This window comes from Alligator sinensis, unplaced genomic scaffold (assembly GCF_000455745.1).
Source record: "Alligator sinensis unplaced genomic scaffold, ASM45574v1 scaffold1565_1, whole genome shotgun sequence".
Lineage (NCBI taxonomy): Eukaryota > Metazoa > Chordata > Crocodylia > Alligatoridae > Alligator > Alligator sinensis.
Genome location: NW_005843038.1, coordinates 211,132 through 230,120, shown reverse-complemented (window position 1 = coordinate 230,120; position 18,989 = coordinate 211,132). Strand labels below are relative to the sequence as shown.

Here is an 18,989-nt window from a genome sequence, read left to right as displayed (position 1 = left end):
ACTCTTTCCTGCTTATGCAGGGGGTCGGACTCAATGATCTATAGAGGTCCCTTCCGACCCTAACATCTGTGAATCTATGAATCACAGTGCCTGGGGTCCTGACTGGCTCTGCAGGCTCCCTGCCTGGCATGGCTGGCAGCAGCAGGGCTAGGGCAAGGGCACCGGGTGACCTGTGTCTTCCTGCACAGGTGCAAGAAGAAGGTGCCGGCCAGCAAGCGCTTCACCATCCACCGCGCTTCCAACGTCCTCACGCTCTCCCTCAAGCGCTTTGCCAACTTCAGCGGGGGCAAGATCACCAAGGTGGGGGGCTGGGGCTGGGTGGGGTGCATCCTGCTGTCCAGGAGGAGGGCCCAGGACGCGTCTCACTCTTGCACTTCCTCCGTGTCATCCTTCTGTGCAGGACGTGGGCTACCCCGAGTTCCTGAACATCCGACCCTACATGTCCCAGAGCAGCGGCGACCCGGTCATGTACAGCCTCTACGCGGTGCTGGTGCATTCGGGGTACAGCTGTCACGCGGGGCACTACTATTGCTATGTGAAGGTGGGTCTCTGGTGCAGCTGGGGAACGGGCATGTGCTGGAGCACGGAGATGCCCAGAGGGCTGGTGTAATGGGCAGGGGTTCTCCCACCCTGCCAGCCTGGACAGAGCGCGTGCTGTGACCCTAGCTAGCTCCAGCCAACAGGTCCTGGGGTTGCGGTGAGGCAGATTTTCAAGGTGATCCCAGGCAGGCCCATTCTTCCCTGCCTGATGATGTCTTCTGCACCCCTCCCCAGGCCAGCAATGGGCAGTGGTACCAAATGAACGACTCCCTGGTCCATGCCAGCAACATCAAGGTGGTCCTCAACCAGCAGGCCTACGTGCTCTTCTACCTGAGGTGAGTGAGCGATGGGCCGGGTTCTGCACCCACCGTGTCTGCCTCTTCCCAGCAAGTGGTCACAGTGCTCGGGAGCTGGGGGTGCGGTGTCCGGGTTTCCCCTACCGGGCCTCTGGCTGATGTCGGGAGCAGGTGGGGGGTCTGTCGGGCCCTGCTAGCACAGGGCATCCTCCATGCCTTCGGTGCCCCCTCAGGATCCCAGGCCCCCGGAAGAGCCCTGAGGGCCCCCCTGCCAAGACTGCTTCCACCCTGCCCGGCCGCACTGGTGTCGACCAGATCAAGAAGGCCGTTGCCAACGGGCCCCTCTCCTCGCCGCTGATTGGCAAAGTGAGTGCCAGGCTCCCTGGCAGCTCTGGGGGGCTAGGATGGAGCTGGCTGAGGCCTGAGCTCACCACGATGGGGCCCTGGGTGGGAGCAGCTGAGCTGCGCACGTTGCTCTGGGGAGAGCAGGCATCTCTGCAAGCACGGGGGGCCAGGGGGAGCCTGCACTGCCTTGAGCTTGCAGCCCTGGCTGCATCCTGTGGCCTGCCCTAGTGGGGTCCAGCTCCCTGATATTCCCCCACTAACCCGGCTCTGCCATGGCTCTGGCTAGAGGCCAGATGTGCCGCAGGGGAAGAAGTCTCCAGGAGCGGAGGAGATGGGCGTACCGGTGGCCCGGAGCACGTTCGGGATGGGGCCCAAGCTGCAGAATGGGACCATGCAGCCCAAGAGCCCAGTGGGGTCCCCCTCGTCCAAGCTGGCTCCCAGGCCTGTCCCCATGGCACCGGAGGAGCCGGGCAGGAGGCCCAAGAAGCTGCTCGCTGCACCGCAGCAGCACACGCTGCCCAAGGCCACTCGGGACACTGGCGGGGCCAAGCCGGAGGTCGCCAAGCAGAGCTCGTGGGGGAGCAAGGAGTCGCTGTCACCACCCTCACCCAAGCTGCCCGTGCGGTCAGCTGCCAGCAGCCAGGAGCCCACGGGCAGCAGGGGCAGCCCCGAGCCCCAGGAGCGGGACCGCAGCCGCAGCAGCCCGGCCAGCCCCGCGCACGGCACCCTGGGTGACTCGCCCAAGGGGCCTCCCAAGGCCAAGAGCCGTGCCGGCAGCTTCTGCGCCCCTGTGGACACAGACTGCGGCCAGGCCGAGTCGGATGCCGAGACGGCTGGCCCCGAGGACGTCAAGCTGGCAAAGATGAAGTCCCCACTGCTGGCCAACGTCGCGCTGGAGCTGAGCAGCACCATGTCCCCACCGCCCGCAAAGAAGCTGGCTCTCTCGGCCAAGAAGGTGGGTAGGGGCCTGTCCCTGCTGCACTGGTGGTCGGGGACAGGGGACACCGCTCCCCAGCAGCACGCGGGGGTCGTGGCTGGGTCTAGTGGAGGGCTGGGCCCGGCCCACATCGGGGCACTCCCCTGCCAGGGGGCACCCATGAATGGTGCCCGCTCCAAGTGACTTGCTGTGCCGGCTTCCTAGCAGTGGGGGCCCTGCCGGCCTGCCTGCACCTGGCCGTGGCTCAGCCCTGTTTGGGACATGGCACCTGGTGCTGCCCTATGGGGTGCCATGGCGCACAGGGGGTGGCTGGCCCGGTAGCAGCTCTGCTTGATTACGTTTCCTTCCTTCCTCTCTTCCTTTGTGTTTTCTAACTGCGATCACTTCTTCTGATTCTTCTTCTCTCACCCGCTTCCCCCTCCCCCTGCCCCTTCCCGTCAATAACTGCAGGGCAACACCCCGCGGAGGGCGAGCGGAAGTGACCGCCGCACGCAGCCGCACCCACCTTTTGCCAACCACACCTCCCCTATGGCCACGACCCACCCCGCCTCCGCCTCTCCCTGGCCTCCTGGCAAGCCCAGGTAAGCGGTGCTGCTGTGCCCCCGCCCGCCGAGCCTGCCCCTCGGTCCCAAGCAGCCCCGTGCACCTGGGGCTGGGCCTGGACCTAGAGCAGACCCCAGAGGATGTTGGAATGAGCCCTGCACCAGAGCTGGCTGGGCAGAGCACTGCGCCCGTGTCTCCCTAGAAGCAGCCGCCCTGCTCATCCTGGGGTCCCACTGGTCTCGTTCTGTCCTGGATGCTCTGGCCAAGGTGGGGCTGACCCCACGGGCACTGTCCCCTGCGTGGCAGGTCCTGGTGCAGACCCAGCTTGCCTGAGGCTGGTGGGTGGGCCAGGAGGAGGGGCTGCCCTCAGGATGGCCCCTCAAAGGACCGTGTTGGCCTGTGTCTCCCTCTCTAGGTCATCCTCATCTGCTCCCAAACCTCCAGCTCCTCTGAAGCCTGCCAGCAGCTCCCTCCCCAGCTCAGACTCCCCGTCCCCCCCCAGTGCTCGCTCTCACCTCCCGGCCTCCGCCCCCCCTGCCCTCCCTCCACAGCACCCCCTGTCCCAGGGTCAAGAGCCGGGGCCCACCAGGACCCTCCCTGGCTCCAAAAAGAAGCGGCGGAAGCACCGTCTGGGGGTGGAGGGCAGTGCCACCAGCCCTGGCCTGGGCAGTGGGGGCTTGGGGCTCTGCAGCCCGCCCCGCAAAAGGAAGCACATGGAGCAGGACCAGCGCCCCGTGTCTCAGGAGAAGGGAGCAGCCACAAAGAAGACAGATAGCTGGAAGAGAGAGGGGCTGGGGGGCGAACACAGGGCCCCCCCCCACCCCCGCCCCCCCGCCACTGGATCCCAGCAGCCCGGCGGGCTCTCGGACCAGCTCCCCCCGAAAGAGGAAGAAGAAGAAGCGAGATGTGGAGGAAGGACGTAGCCTGGGGACCTCGCTGCTGAGCAGGTGCAGGCACCACTGGGCATTGCCCCCACCAGGCATCCCTTAGGGACGTGCTCCCAACCCAGGGGTCAGCACTGCAGTAGTTTGGCCTGGCCCTGGGGGGCAGGGCTGGGGCTCCAACAGGGCTCCCCCTTCCTGGGGGGCAGGGAGACACCCCCTTGCAGCCTGGGTGCTTGGAGGGGTAAGGCAACACCAGGCACCATCTCATTGCTCTAACTCATGTCCTGTCCCCCGGCAGCTGCTCTGCCTGGGACGAGGCAGAGACCAGGGCTGTGGAGCCCAGGCGGGTAAAGCCGCAGGATGCAGGGACGGCTGGCGAGAGCGAGCATCGGAAGTGCAAGAAGAGGGAGAGCGTCAGCAGCCTGTCCCCCCAGCCTGCCTCTGAGCAGCCGGCTGCAAACGGCCTCTGTCATGTGGACAGCGCTTCAGGTAGCAGCTGCTGCGCCTCTGCCTGCACGCTCCCCTGATGCAGGGCTTGGCTCCAGGCCGCTCATCTGTGGCCTCCAGCAGAGGCAGAAGGCTGTGCTGAGCACTGTTTCCTGCTTCCCTTCCTGGGCGGGAGGCTGCTGGGGTCTGAGCTTGGCTCTTTGCTGTGAGCAGAGCCGGCCCCGGCCTTCCTGGACTCCAGGTGCTGGCACTTTGGGGTCAAGGGTAGTGAAGCAGTGTGGGGGAGGCAGCCCAGCCCGAGCACCACAGCTGGGGCCAGCCTATATCTGCCTGTGTGCTCTCACCCATGTTCTCCACAGTGCCAGTGTTCACCTGGGACAGCCAGGTCAGAGACGGGTGCAAGCACTGCCCCACCGCCCCAAGCCCCGAGAAGGGCACAGGGGCCAGGGCAGCCTGGCAGGGCCAGGAGGAGCACAGCACAGTACAGGAGCTGCTCCGGGATTCCCTGGACAAAGCGTACGGGAAGCAAGGTAAGGCCTGGTGCCTGAGCTGGGGCATGTAGCACCGGCCCTCACTCTCCAGGTGCCTGCAGTAAAGCCTGGGCATGAGCACCTGGGCCCTGGTGCTGGACACCAGGCAGGGGAGCTGTGGCTGTGTGGCGACTGCCCCTGACACCTGGCTCTACCCTGCAGTGCTGACATGGGAGGGCCAGGCGTCCGCTGTGAGCCGGGACGCCATCCAGGATGCAACCTGGGCCCGTAGTGCAACCGTCCTTGACGAGTGGGACGAAGAGTTTGACAGAGGGAAGGTGAGTCTGGTGCTCCTGGGCTGGAGGCGGGAGGGGGAGGGGGCTATGGGTCCCTGCTCCAACCCACCTCTGCCCTTCTGCAGGTGAAGAAGATCAAGAAGCTGAAGCGGGAGCGGAGGAGGAGTTTCAACGCCTTCCAGAAACTGCAGAACAAGCGCAACTTCTGGTCTGTGACGCACCCGGCCAAGGCCGCCAGCCTCAGCTACCGGCTCTGAGGTGGGGGTGCCTGCGGCCACCTGCCCTGCAGCCCCAACGTGGGGGCCGGGCTGCACGGCAGGCCCACCCCGGGGTCCCCATTGCTGCTGCTGCTGCCTGGTCTCTGCCCCACTACGTGCTTCACTGGCAGGGCCAGGCTCTGGCACAACCCCTTGGGCTGGCGCCAGGGGCCTAGGCTCTGCCCTGGCGGGGAGCTGCAGGCTGGTCAGTGCTACTCCCTCCAGCCCAGCTGTGCCCCCCTTGCCCTGCTGCCCTCCGGCTGGGCGTGGGGCAGCAGGATGGTACCAGGCTCCCCCACCCCCATTCAGCCCATCCACCAAGGACCAGTGTCTCGGCACAGGGCTGCTGTGCTGCTCCGGAGGGCCCTGCTGCCCGGGGGTCCCCATCCTCTCCCTGTAGCCGTGCATGGCTGGCAGCGCTGCGGTGCATTTGTCTCCGATCTCACTACCCCTGTGCACTGCCTCTGTCAGCCAAAGAGCAGATGAGGGGTTCATGGGCAGGAGGTGCTTCATTCTCCAGTCTGTACATAGAGAAAAGCCTCGATTTCTGTCCCTCCCCTGCCCTGCTGCGGGGCTCCATGCCCTGCCGCTGTACATGTGTAGATACCTGTAAATGGCTGAGTTTTGCACCGCCCCCCGGGGCCAGGAACCGTCCTCGGCTGTTGCCAAATCCTGGTGCAATAAAGTAATGGGTTTTGCGAGTCCTGCCTGCGCCTCCTGCCTGGGGCTGAAGGGCCGGGAGCGGGGCTGGGGCCAGGGCCAGCCTCTCTTCCACAACGGACTCCTCCCTGGCTGCAGTCTCTTTGCAAGGGAATAAATCAAGACGGCCATGTCACGATTTTTTAAGGGTTATAGTTGGGATGCACTTCTCCCTCAACAAGGAGTCGCACAATGGCACACACTTTTGTCCAGTGTAGCCTCTGGTTGGTGTCTGCAATACATCTGGTGCAGCAAACGCTAACACCTTTACCTGGAGCCTCCCTTACCACCCGTTCAGACACGGGGGCAATCCCCAGCTGTTGTGGAATGAAAATGGCCTACGAATTGCTACTGCAGGCTGACACCTTAGTTTGGTTTGATTTGACCAAACGTCCGCTCATCGCACACGTTCCGCTTCCTTCGATAGCGTTATTAGAGGACTTTCAAGATGTTGACGTGGCTTGTTTGAGTCAGCACGTCGCAGCACGATGAAAGGAGGACTTGCACTGAAGTAATATCGTCGTTCTACCTGTAACCTGCTTTAAAACCATGAATGTGCACAAATCATCCCGACTGGTTTTGAGGAGTTTCTTTGATTCTTTCCAGTTTGGGTTGGATGAGATATCAGCAGTGCCCAGCTTTCACAGATAGCTGGTTTCACCTGGGAGGCCAATACCATTACCCCCATTTCACAATGGGGAACGGAGATGCAGAGCAATGCTGCGACTGTCCCAAGGTCGCCCAGCCGCCAGTACCAGATCTTGAAACGGCATCCAAGTTTCTTGAGTCCTGGTCTGGTGCCTCACCCACGAGGCTGCCTACTGCCCACGCAGCAAGGGTTTGCAGCCCCTGTATCCACGTCCCGACGCAGCCCTTACGTTTGCCTTTGTAGTTCAGGAGTCTGGTTTTTACTGGCATACGGGTTTGCATCTTGTTCCAAAAAATAAGCAGCCATTATCCCATGACTATACACCGTCTACACCACGCGTTAAATGATGCATCTTGTGAAACTTCTGCACAAATCTTTAAGGAGACACTTCTACTTTAATGTTTTCAAATTTGCCAATCAGTTTAAAAACAAAAAAGCCATTTTGCGAGAGACGCCTGTTCAACGATCTGAACTGATTTATTTTTCATTTCTTAAAAGAATAGTAAAAGATGCCTGCTCGCCTCTTTTTTTATTTATAAGCCTTCTCAGGGTGGGCCTGACAGCACGCTCAGGCTCCTTTCTCTTGCTGCTCGTCCCTGCGCCCTCCGTGCCGTGCCGTGCCGTGCCGCGCCGCGCCGCGCCGCGCCGCGCCGGGGCTGATCTGCATCGGAGCAGGGGGGGCGGCTCGCCCTCACGAAACAGAGCCCACATCCTCTGCAGCTGCTCCCACACCCAGCCCCACGCCGGGCCCCAGCGCAGCCGTGTGCCTCCTCTCGATTCCTCTTCCCCAGGGTGACGGGGCACTGCCAGCCCTGACGCCGGTTGACATGGGGACAGGGCCCGTGGCCCCGGGGGATGTGGAGCTTCCCCTTCCCTGACCAACAAGTTGGGAAACCGGGGAGGTGCGGGGGCGGCTGCCGTCAGACCTCCCCTCCCTGCGCTGCCCTCTTCCTGGATGTCTGCGGGCACTGCTGCCCCATGTTGCCGGCCCCGCCATGGTGTCCCGTGTGCTTTGCATTTGCCACATGTGACCTTCACCAGGCCTCTGTGAGCTGCCCGGGCTGGAGCCGGGCTCCTCCCTAACATCGTTTGCTCGAAGCTGTGGGCCAGCGCATGCTGCGGCTGGGGGCCTCCAAGCCCCAGCCCCCCCCCGGCACCATGACCCAGCCCGTCCCGGGGACAGTGGGGCTGCACTGCTCGCTGCCTGGGGCCGGCGCCTCTGGAGCAGCTCCTCTCGTGGGAGATGCCTGGGTGCCGTGGGCGTTGGGGCTGCACCGCCGGTGCTGTCAGGCTGAGCACGGTGAGAGGCAAAGCCGAGGCCTGGTGCTCAGCTCGCCGCCTCTGCTGGGACCCTGCAGATAGATGCCAGCGGGGCCGTGCCCCGCCAAGGGCTCCCACACCGCCAGGCCAGCGTGCGCCTGCCCTTCCTGTTTAAAAGCGTGGTGCAGTGCACGGCGAGGTGGCTGTTGCGTCCCACCCAGAGCTGGCTGTGTTTCGGGGGTGGTGTGCTCACTGATGCAGCACGGGGCTTCCCCAGGGTGTGTGTGCGCGGCCAGGGGCCCCCCACGTGGGCACCGTTGAAAGCAGCCGTTCGCCAGAGAGCGGCCGCGGGCTTTTCTTGCGGCAGGCCCCTGCGCAGCCGGAAGCCGGGCCAGGCTCACCCCGGCACGTGTGCTTGCAAATCAGTTTCTGGCTCCTCGGAGCAGACCCCTACTGGACTCGGTCTGTCCCAGGGCAGGACAGGGTGAGGGTGGGCACACGGGGTGGGGTCCCTGCTGGTGCCACGGGTGGGGGTTTTGCTGATGCTGTAGCTCCTGCCTGGCTGCACCGGCGGGGTTTGACCTTCCCAGCCATCTGCCGCAGCACAGAGCAAATCCCTGGGTCAGGCCTGGTGGCAGGGACGTGGGCTCCTCCTTCCCCGCACCTGCTACTGGGAAGGGCGGCAGCCCTCTTCTCACAGCCACTCCTGACCCACTGATCTGGGGGGGGGGGCTCAGAGATGCCCTCCGTGCCCAGGCACTCATGTGGGGGCCAGTCTGGGGCTGCTGTGCTGGCTGGGCTGGGGCTGGCATGGGACCGGCGCCTGGTCGCCTCGTAGGGTCAGTCTGCCTAACGGGCAGAGCTCAGGTCTGGCCCCGTGCCCCTTCCCTCGGCCTGGGGGTGCCGGGTGGGGGTTGGTGCCGCAGAGCAGAGCGCAGGCAGCCCTGATCCTGCAGGATTACAGCAGGGATTAGGGTCTCGGGAAGAGGGGAGGGCCTGGTGCTGCAGGCATAGGGAAGCCCAGGCATAGCAGGCAGGTCTGGCCCTGCTTCCCCTGGGCAGGGGAGGGGGCTGCAGGCCCTGGGGTCTCCCCCTGCTGCTGTGCAGCTGGCGGCCATGAGCCCTGCTCCAGCGGCACCCGCAGGGGCTGCAGCCGTGCCAGGAGGCCCCCAGCTTCCCAGGCCTGGGTGACCCCACGCTGGGGCTGAGGCCATACAAGGGACTTGATGCCAGGACCTGGTCGTGCATGATGACCAGGCTGAAGCACAGCCTGCCCGGGTGTCCCTCTTCAGCTGGTTCCAGCAAGGCAGGCAAGTGCTCAAGTGCAGGCCTGCACGCTTTGGCGGTGCTGGGACTCCCGGCCCCGTGCCCGCAGCTTCCTGCACCCGAGGGTGCCCCCGCAGGTAGCACACCTGCCACCTTCAACGCTGCCTGCTCCTTGTGCTGCCGGGACAGGGCTGTGTGGAGCTCATGTCCCTCCTTGGTGCCCTCCTGCAGCTTGGAGGCCCAAGACCCTCAGCCCAGGGGCAGTTTGAGCCTGGCAGGTGCCCCCAGCTGTTCCCAGGCAGGGGGCAGCTTGCCATCTTCTCCTCCTCCTCTCCAGGCACCAGACACCCCCTCTCCTGCTGCTGTGGCAGGGGTGGCCCAGCAGATGCTCTGAGGCCCTGGCCAGCTCTGCGCCCCCCGGGCCTTGGCTGCAGGAGGGATGAGGGTGTGTAGCGGGCAACACAGGGATGCAGGGGGTGCATTGGCTGCAACGGAGCAGCATGGAGCCCTGGGCCTTGCTCCTGCGGGGTTTAGCTAGGTGCGGAGGCAGCGGGGAAGCCCGCTCTCTGCCTATTCCAGCTGGCATCGTCAGTGCCGGGAGCAGGGTCATGTGAGTATCCACCCGTTGCCGAGGGAGGGCTGGGGCTGTCCCTGTCTGGGAGCTGCTATTCCTGCCAGCCTGTTGGCGTTGCTGGGGTCCTCGGCTGGCCAGGGCAGAGCGGATGGGGCGTGGGGCTGGCATCGGGGTCCCTGGAGCTCTGTGCTTTACCCTCTCAAGCTCTGCAGGCCCGAGGGTGTGGGGAGGGCAGACAGGGCCCCGAGCCAGGAGGCAGCTCATTGCCCACATGCCGGAGCTCAGCATGGCATGCTCGGCCTTCCCTTCAGCCTGCGAGCCGGCGGCAGCAGCCCAGAAAAAGCAATCTGCTGGCCAGTCGCAGTGGCTGGACAGTGCCCTGCAGCCCTCCGGCCAGTCCTGGGTCAAGGCCCATGCCCGGGGGCACCTGCAGCTGGTGCTCCTGGCCATGCTCCTGCCTGGCATGCTGGGGTTCGCGTCTCGTGTGCTCCGGCGGCTGCAGCAGGCGGTCGGTGACCAGGTGAGTGGCCCCTGCCTCGGCTCTGGGGCCCAGGCCACGTCCAGCTCTGGGCCCGGGACTCAGCTCAGCGAGGACCCATTTTGGGAGGGAGATGTCGTCTGCACCTAGGGGTAGGGGGAGCCTGGGTGGGCAGGGGTGCAGCCCAGGTCCGTGCCTGGGCACCCGCCTGGCTCTCCAGCCAGAGCCCCAGGCCCTCCAGCCATGCTGAGCGTCCCCAGGGCAGATGGAGCGTGCCCCAAGGCACCCTCCTGCTTCCCTGGGGAGCAGCAGGCTGGGCGAGGACCCGCACAGCATCCCCCTGTAAAGCTGCAGAGCCGGGCTGTGCCCAGCAGACCCTGCCCTGGGCATGCCAGGTCCCTGGGGGCTGCTTGTGCCCCCTCCCCTGAGGCTGGCGGAGCCAGCGAGGGCGCGCTGGCCCCCCAGCCCCACTTCCTTCCCTCCCTCCCTCCCTCCCTCCTTCAGCGGTGTCGTTTCTGCACCTTCCTTTTCTGCAGCGCGGTTGCTATGCAACCGTTGGCTCCCTGGATGCTGGAAGCGCCGGTACTGAAGGATAAGCCGGATCTAAAAATACCCGGCTGCAAGCACCCCCCCGCCCCTCCGCCCCGGGGTGCACGGGCCGGCAGGGCAGGACGCGGGGCCTGGAGGGGCTGCTGCCTGGAGGCTCCCAGCCGGGTGGATCGGGGCCCTGGCAAGCGCCCGGCAGGGAGCCGGGATTGGCTGGGCGCGTGCGTGGGCTCCTCCAGCGGGGAGCTTCCAGCTGCCGGCGCTTCGCTCCTTCTGCTCCAGCCAGATCGGGGAATCCTCTGTCTGCGTCCCTGTCTCCCTCCCGCTGCCAGGGTGGGGAGACAGCTCCCCATCCCCGTCCTGGGAACCGCCGGGGCCTCCCGTGCGGCTCCCAACTGGCTCCGGAGGTGCCGGGGTCGCCGCGCCGGGGCCTGCGGCATGGGGACAGTCAGTGAGCTCTGTGCCTCAAGCTTCCAGGCCTTCCTCTGCCCCTCGGTGACAGCCAAGGCAGGTAGGTGCAGTGCGGCACCGTGGGGGCGGTCGGCTGGGCACGTCCGACACTTGGCGCACGGTGCCGAGGGGCTCTAGCACCCAGGCTGGCAGGGCTGCATGCTCCAGGGCTGCTGTTTCAGCCCAGCAGCCAGGCAGAAGGGGCTTCTGGCTTGCGAGGGCCCAGGAGCTGCGCCTGAATGTGCCTTGGAGACGGGTCTGGTGGGGATAGGGCTGAGCAGCCTGGCGGCATGGGGCCTGGGCAGAGCCTGGCTGTCCTGGAAGTTGCCCCATGGCAGGCATGTGCTGGCCCCGTGGGGCTGCCGGCGGGAAGGACGGTGCTGACGCAAGCCTGGGGTGTGCAAGCGGTGCAGTGAAAACAGGATGTGGTGTCTGGTCCCCATAGTGCCGAGGTGGGGCCGGAAGGAGTCAGGAGCGGTGCATGCCTCTGAGCAGGTGCTGGGCCCAGCTGTTGGGGCTGGGGACTGCGGCACTGCCTGGTACCGTGCATGGCCAGGGCCCTTCCCTGCCCTCATGCCTGCAGATGCTCAAGGGTCCCCGGCCCCTGCGCCTTGCAGCAGGGCCCATGCACCAGCCCATTTGTGCAAAGCCAGACGCGTGCTATGCAGTGTGTGAGGATAAGAGTTTGGTGGCCTCTAGCTGCAGGGTGGGGGCTGCCTGCCAGCCAGGACAGGGTTGTCCCCACGGCTTCCTTGAGAGGGTCTTTGTTTTCCAGGAGAGTAGAGGTCATTAATGATGCCAGGAAGCGGGGAGCATGCCATGAAGCCCTGGTAGGCTTGCTCCAGCCCTGGTCTCCTTAGCCCTTCTCTGAAGCCTCTGCTTCTCCAGCCTCAACAGCAGGCATTGCATGAGCTGGGGGAAGTGTCCGGGGGGCCCTGTGTGTCTAGCAGGGGCAGGGATGCCATCCTGGCTCAGGGTTGTCACAAGCCAGGTTAAGCCTTTGGCTTTTACCACCTGCCAGGGAGAGCCAGACCCTCCCGTAGCTCCCACGCATCTGTGCTGCCCCAGAGCTGCAGCTCACCCTCCCTGCCAGGCTGCCCTGAGCCTAGTTGCTGACGTGGAGCAAGGGTGAGAGGGGGCAGTGGGCCGGGGCTCTGGGCTGGTGCCCGGGGACCCCAGGCCTGTGCTGCGCTGCCTCTGCCAGCAGCCAGAGGCCTGGGGGTCCATGAGCCCGAGAGACCCTGGGCTGGGCGCTTGGCAGCACTTGGAGCCGTGGTGCATGGGGGGAGCCTGGTCGAGGCATCAAATAGCTGTCCTTGTACTCCAGGAGGGGCCTGGGTCCCGAGAGGGAGCAGAGACGGCCTGTGTCTGGGCATGGGACCCGGCCTGGGCCATGCCCCTTGGTGCCTGTGGGCAGGAGGGCACAGCCGGCGCCTGCAGGTCGATCGTGGGATCGATGGCACAGCTGGCCCTGGGGATGGAGAACCATCCAGGACAGGGACAGGGCTGGCGAGCCACAGGGCAGGTGTGTGGTTGGTGCCGGCACCGGGGACTCGGGACAGGGCTGTGCCTGGGCTGCCATGTGCCGGAGCAGGGCCCCTGTGCCAGCAAAGTGCTGTGTTGCAGGGAGGAAGGAAGAGCAGGCGGGGCCGGCGGCCTGGGCCCGGGGCTAGCGCCGGTTAACTGCCTTGTGCCTGGGCTTGGGGCTGGGGGGCCCCGCCGGTTGGCGCTTGTCCCCCTCGCATGCCCACCTGCGGCGTGGGCTGCACCTGCCTCTGCCATGGGGCACGGCCACCACCCGGGATCTCTGGAGCGTGTTTCACTAGCTCCTTCCAGCCAGGCTTAGACAGGGCTTCCCACCTGGCTCTGATGTGATGAAACCAGTCCCCTCCGCTTCCCCAGCCCCTGGGCTCAGGACCATCCCCCTGGAGTCAGGCCAGGGTGCTAGGCTGGGGGATCCCCCAGGCTTGGCCAGGCCTGCAGGGAGGCGGGGGGCAGGGCAGGGCAGAGGCCGAGGCCGGAGCACGGGGTCCCTGCCCAGCTCTCCCAGGTGTTCCCTCTTCCCTCCAAGCCCACCCTGCACTGCCCCTGGGGCTGGAGCCATTCCTGGCTCCGTGGGGGCGCATGTCCTGGGGCTGCCGGGGAGCCGGCTGGGCGGGGGGGGGAGCAGAGGGGTTAATGGTGCATGAGCTCCGGGGCCCTGCCGGGGCAGGAACAGGGTGTTGGCCAGGCGAGCTCGGGGAAGCCAGGATGACGCCCATCCCGGCGGGTGGCTCATTGGCTCAGCGGCCGTGAGTCACTCCAGGAAGTGGCTGGAACCGCGGGGACCCCACTTCCGTCCCCCCACGCCTGGGACGCCCTGGGAGCGCCGGCCAGGATGGTGCTTAGCATGGAGCAGGGAAGCGGTGAGCTGGGCCTGGGGCAGAGGGCAGCATGGCGGGGCAGCCGGGGTGGGCCTGGGGCAGGAGCGGCTTCGGGTTTGTGCTTGTTGGAGCTGGCACTGCCATCCTAAGAAGCTCACAGCTCCCCCCTCCTCTCCCCCCCCGCAGCAGCTTCAGTGTGCCCTGCCATGCTGGGGGCTCTGGGGGTCCCCGGTCCCCAGGGCTTCTGCTTGTGCCCTGCCAGCAGGCGCCGGAGCTGGGCACTGATCCCTAGTACAACACCGAGGTGCCTGTAGCCCTGCCCGGGCATGTCTGGGTCCAGGCTGGCACGCCTGCATGCTGCTGCTTGTCCCTGGACTCCCAGTCAGGGACGGGGAAGCCCCAGGGCCCGGTCAGTGCTTCCCCCCCCAAGCTGCTGGCAGGGTTTGTGCATGCCCAGCCCCTTCGCCCACCCTGGGGCCTGTTCCTGCCTGGCCCCTGCCCAGGCGGGGTGCGTCTGCGCAGGGCGAGATGGCTGCAAGCCTCAGTGCGCTCATGAGAGGGCAGTCGTGGCAGCCGCATGGAGCCAGACCCATGTCCTCGGAGCCCGGGGCTGTCCTGCCTCCTTCTCCCTGGTCCGCGGGCACCCCTGGGTGCAGGTCTGGGCTCACCCGCCCACCCAGCTCAGCCTCTGCTGCTCGGGCCTGGGGAGAAGCAGGCCGCTCTCCCTGGCTTTGGGGAGCATGCAGCCGGGCACGACTTGGAGCTCTGCCACGTGGGCTGCATAGCCAGGCCCTACACAGGTGCTCTGGTGCCGGGCCCGTGAAGTGCCCTCCTGCCCCTCAGCACTGCCCCCATGCCCGGTCCACCCTCCTCCTCCCAGCCGGAGCCTGCTGAGTGCCCTGCAGCCAGGGCTTGGTGTGGAGCAGGGGTGGGATGCCCACCCCTCGACCACGGGATTTCACGGCGGTGAAATCCCCGCCTGTCCCAGAGCAGCACCGGGACTTCCCTGAGGCCTCGAGGGCTGCTGGGAGCAGAGCTGTGTGGCCAGGCTTCTTGCCCAGGGGCAGCTAGGACTCCTGGGTCCCCGTCTGGTCGCCACTGTCACAGACTGGGGTAAGCGTCCTGCTCAGCCCCAGGCATTTCATCGGGGGGGCATAACTGGGCTTTGCCCTGGGTGGGTTGCAGGGGGCAGGACAGCACTGGGTGATGCCCTGGCACTGCAGTGCAGCTGCTACAGCCATGCCCTGTGTCTGCTTTGGTGCGAGACTGGAATGGTCTCAGGCTTCTGGTGTGGCGTCTCTGGGGGTGCAGGCACCGCAGGGTGTCGGTGCCCGCGAGCAGGCATCGCTGCAGGGAGGTTGTGCCAGCGGGGAGGCTCCCGGGAAGGGGTTAAAGGTCCTGTTGCTCCTCACCAGGGAAAACCACCCCGTCTGCGGTTTCCCTTCCCCTTTCCCAGTGCTGACGTCCCTGTCACGAGCCCAGGGTCACTCTTGGTGCATCAGTTGCTGCAAGGGGAGGGGGGCACAGCTCCTGCTCCCGTGTCTCATCACGGCTGTGCTGCTGCTGACACTCTGCTGTGGCAGCAGGCCCCTGGCTGGTCTGCCCCAGGGGTGGGAGGAGACCTCCAGGCTGCCCAGCTCTGGGGCTTTGGGGCTGCCTGTCTCCAGCAGTCCCCTCCCTTCCTGCCAGCTTGTTCCCTAGCCTGGGTGTTTCTCCTGTGGGGTGTTGGGGGTGACCTGGTGGCCCGGCTCCCCTTGGGCTTGGGCTGCCTCTGGGCAGTGTCCTCCACTCTGCTGCTGAGTCCAGGGCACATCTACATGTGCATTAATGCACATTCAATCTAGTCCCTCCATAATTTATGAGTTGCTAGGAAAATGTGCATTAGCCTGTCTTCATAGACATAGATTCATAGACATTCGGGCTGGAAGGGACCTCAGAAGATCATCGAGTCCAGCCCCCTGCCCCAGGGGCAGGAAGTCAGCTGAGGTCATGGGATCCCAGCAAGATAAGCATCCAAATGTCTCTTGAAGGCATTCAAAGTGGGTGCTTGCACCACCTTCGGCGGCAGTCTATTCCAGACCTTGGGGGCTCGGACAGTAAAGAAGATCTTCCTTATGTCCGGCCTCAAACGGTCACTGAGGAGTTTGTGACCGTTCGATCTCGTCATCCCTTGGGGCGCTCTGGTGAACAAACGTTCCCCCAGATGCTGGTGGTCACCCCTGATAGACTTGTAGGTGGCCATCAGATCACCCCTGAGCCTGCGCTTTTCCAGGCTAAAGAGCCCCAGGGCTCTCAGCCTGTCGTCGTAGGGTCTGCTTCCCTGACCTCTGATCATGCGCGTGGCTCTTCTCTGGACTCTCTCAAGCTTCTCCACATCCTTTTTGAATTGTGGAGCCCAAAACTGGACACAGTACTCCAGCTGCGGCCTCACTAAGGCCGAGTACAATGGAAGAATGACGTCTTAATGCACGTTAACTAAAGAGCATGCTTTTAAAGTGATGCTTAATCGCCTTAGCCTATCTTAATGCACGTTAAGCAGAACACATAGTTTAGGATGCATTAATACACATTAAAATAGGCTGATGTGCATTAAAGCGCGTGTGTAGATGCACCCGAGGTGTTTCAGCAGTCAGGAAGCCGGTGGTGCCCAGGGCGCTGCTCGCTGCCTTTCCCCTGGGGGGACTGCGATAGGGCCACGCGTGCTGGGAGATGTTGCCTGCGTTAGCCAGCAGTCTCATGCCTACCTGCCAGAGCTAGCTGGGAGCTGGGCAGGTCTGATGCTGGAGGAGTCCTGGCTGCAGACTGTGCCGGGAGGGCAGCTGCGGCCTGGCTCTCCCCAGGGTGCCAGATGCCAGTGAGGAGGCTCCTCCCTAGACAGTCCTGCTTGTGGGGCGAAGCTGCCAGCCCTGGCGCTGCTGAGTGTGCCCTGGGGCGCTCGGGGCGAAGCCGTCCTGGCGACTCATAAGGGTGGAGCTGCCTGCAGGCCGGGCCGAGGGGCTGGAGCGTGGGTTGGAGGTGCAGTTGCTTGGCTGTCGGGCGAGGGTACTATTGTTAAAACATAGAGTCTTTAGGGCTCTTTGGGCCACCCTCGTTAGGTGGCCGATGGTATTACCGGCACCCGGCTGGTCGCCGGGCAGGTCTTCTCTGGAGCAGGTTTCTCACACAAAAAAAAAAAAAAAAAATTCTTTGGGGGCCGCCTCTGTCGGGCGAGGGTGGTGTCATGGGGGGCTGGTTGCTGCTTGGTCCTGAGCCAGGTGCAGCAGGAAGGCGAGGGGTGCAAATCCTGCCCTGAATGCCATTGCTGGGCCCTGGCAGCCCCGGCTCCCCTGGAGGGAGAGCCTTGGTCGCATCTGGGCCCCGCGGCTGCAGGGAAAGCCTGGGCACGGGGGCAGCAGTACCGGGAACTGTGTTGGAACGAGATGCCACGACCTTTGCAGGGGGGATTTCAGCAGATGGGGAAGCTCGTCCATGAGACCCTTGCACCAGACTGAGGAAGTGCCTGTGCTGACTCTGGAGGCTGGGGGTCATCAAAGGACCCGTGACCGTCCCGGAGGCAGACATGACCCTAAATGAAAGAGGAACCGGCAGGGCTGGGCTGGGGGTGCCTGGGGAGAAGGCTGCAGACAGCGCTGGTGTGGGAGCAAATGGCATGGGCTGGCTGTGAGTAAATCCAGGCAAGGGCTCCTTGGCAGCCTCCAAATGGGCAGTTTGGAGCTCAGGCTGGTACCTGGGGCGGAGAGCAGCTGCCACAGCCCTGTGTTGTGCCACGGGGCAGACCCGGGCAGGTGGAGGCCAGGCAGTCCCGCCTCAGCGGTGTGCCAAGTGTCGCAGCCCCTTTCAGAGGGACGCGCCGTCTGGGGTGCAGAGGGAAATGCAGCGCGGGTGGATGCAGCGTGGGGCCCCTTGCAGGTCGAGCGTGTCGCTACGAAGAGAGCCGGGGCTGTGGCAGGAGGGTAACGTCACCTCTCTGGGCCTCGGTACAGTGCTGCCTGGGAGGGGTGGCAGCAGGTCTGCAACATGGGCGAGGAGCTGGCTGTGGGGAGGGGGCAGCCGGCGCCATGGACTGGGCTGCAGGGAGGGCGCTAATGGCTTGGTCTCGGGCTGATCTCTCGTAATTAACGGGCTCAGCCACGCAAGGAGAAGCGTGCTCCTGGACCTGGCTGAGGACACAAGGGAGAGGGCCCCACACTGGGGAGACGGTGCAGGGGGATGGGGGACCTCGGGGTCCAGACAAACAGAACTGGACGCAGTTTAGAGGTGCAGGGAGGTCGTGCCGAGGGGCTGGGGAGCGGAGGGGACACCTGGGAGCACCCGTTCGTGGTAGGACAATGGTGATGCAGCTGTGGGAGAGGCAAAGGCCTGCTAGGTTTGCGTTAGGAGAGGTGGTTTCCGCAGAGGTAGAGACCTGGCGCTGCTGGCTTACGAGGCGCCGGTAAGACCTCCTCGAGGGCGCCGTGTCGTTCTTGTCGGCTGTGTCCCAGAGAGGAGTGCAGCTGGCCTGGGTGCAGAGGACACGGGGTGACCAGGAAAGCGCTTGCCATCCTCAACAGACAGCACCCAGGAGGGAGCAGGGTGGGCACCAGGGCACGTGCACATCGACTGCCCGTGCATGGACCAGGGGCTTCCAGACATCTGGGCTGTGGGAGGGGAACGATACAGCCAGACTCAAGATGGGGCATCCCCAGTAGGGACCGGGCTGTATGGCATCAGTGGTGCCCGCGAAGGTGAAGACCGGACCGAATGGCATAGGAGGTTGCTGCCCAGCCCATGCTCTGCGGCTCTCGGCATTTGCAGTCCAGGCTCTCAGGACAGGAGTGCAGCCCTGGGGGTCCTGAGCTGCGGCAGGTAAAAGGAGAGATGGACAGGGGGTTGCTTCAGAGGGAGCGGGAAGAGCGAGCAGCAGAGAACGGCGATGCCTTCTTGGAAGCAGGGGTTTGTGTGCTGGACTGGAGGACCCAGAGAGCGGCAGGGGAATAAGGATGCTGGGCATCAGTCTTTGCAGAGGCAGGAGCTGGTTTGCACAGCTGAGCCGGGCAGGTGGCACCTGGGAGCTGTGACCGAGCTGCCGAAAGCAGCAGCGATGGATGGGGACAGAGACGGTCTCTTCCAGGGAGCAGCCAGCCGAGGTCGTTTTAAGAAGGCAGGAGGAAGTCAGACCTGTGGGTCAGGTCCATTGCAGAACTGGTGTTTTTACTAGCTTAGGCCATCCCCAGGGACCAGGAAGGGTGTCCCGCAGACGGGTGTGCGAGGCCTGGGTCGGTGGGCCAGCCTCCAGCGTTTCACTGGGGCGCACGGTGGTCTGAGAAGCGGGGGGTCGGCCCAAGCAGCTCAGGCCCTGCGGGCGTTCAGCCTGGGTGGGAAGGGTACAACGTCCTGCTTCCTACTGGGCCGGCGGGCTGGGCCTGGCGCAGGCTGGGGGCAAAGGCCCTGCTTGCTCCTTGCTGGGACTTTCCGAAAGCTGTTGACAAAGCGGCTGTGATGCGAAGGGGGCGGAAGACGCGGGGAGCCCTGCGGGCCCTCGGCAGGCGAGCGGGACAGCTGGGACGGTCCCGGTAGCTCGGGTAAAGGGATAACGCGGCGCGCCAAGGGGGCTGCGGCTGGAGGTCCCGGTGTGGTGGGTTGCGGCGGACTTCGCTGAGACTTACTGGGCCGGCTGGGTAGTTGGGAGCGGGCAGCAAACCTTGCGGGG

The 18,989-nt window shown here is 65.0% G+C and overlaps 2 protein-coding genes across 4 annotated transcripts in view; both read left to right on the top strand.

Moving 5' to 3' along the window:
- The window catches only part of USP36 (ubiquitin specific peptidase 36), an 8,269-nt gene extending 2,553 nt beyond the window's left edge, over window positions 1-5,716 (top strand). Inside the window, 12 exon segments of the mRNA XM_025193374.1 lie at window positions 189-300; window positions 401-541; window positions 775-875; window positions 1,070-1,202; window positions 1,468-2,136; window positions 2,569-2,699; window positions 3,077-3,488; window positions 3,490-3,608; window positions 3,844-4,034; window positions 4,352-4,522; window positions 4,685-4,800; window positions 4,884-5,716. Coding sequence (XP_025049159.1) covers window positions 189-300; window positions 401-541; window positions 775-875; window positions 1,070-1,202; window positions 1,468-2,136; window positions 2,569-2,699; window positions 3,077-3,488; window positions 3,490-3,608; window positions 3,844-4,034; window positions 4,352-4,522; window positions 4,685-4,800; window positions 4,884-5,015 — 2,428 coding nt within the window. The 3' untranslated portion in view covers window positions 5,016-5,716.
- A 7,512-nt stretch (window positions 5,717-13,228) lies between these two features.
- Window positions 13,229-18,989, top strand: part of CYTH1 (cytohesin 1) — a 15,308-nt gene continuing 9,547 nt past the window's right edge. Inside the window, exons 1-2 of one of the 3 annotated variants that reach the window (XM_025193373.1) lie at window positions 16,912-16,960; window positions 17,986-18,145. Coding sequence is in view for 2 of the 3 variants with exons in the window: in XM_025193372.1 (XP_025049157.1) it covers window positions 13,315-13,342 (28 nt within the window). In the remaining variant the exon portion in view is untranslated. Of the gene's footprint in view, window positions 13,343-16,900; window positions 16,961-17,985; window positions 18,146-18,989 lie in introns of those variants that run through there. The other 2 variants (XM_025193372.1, XM_025193370.1) reach the window with 2 other exon arrangements.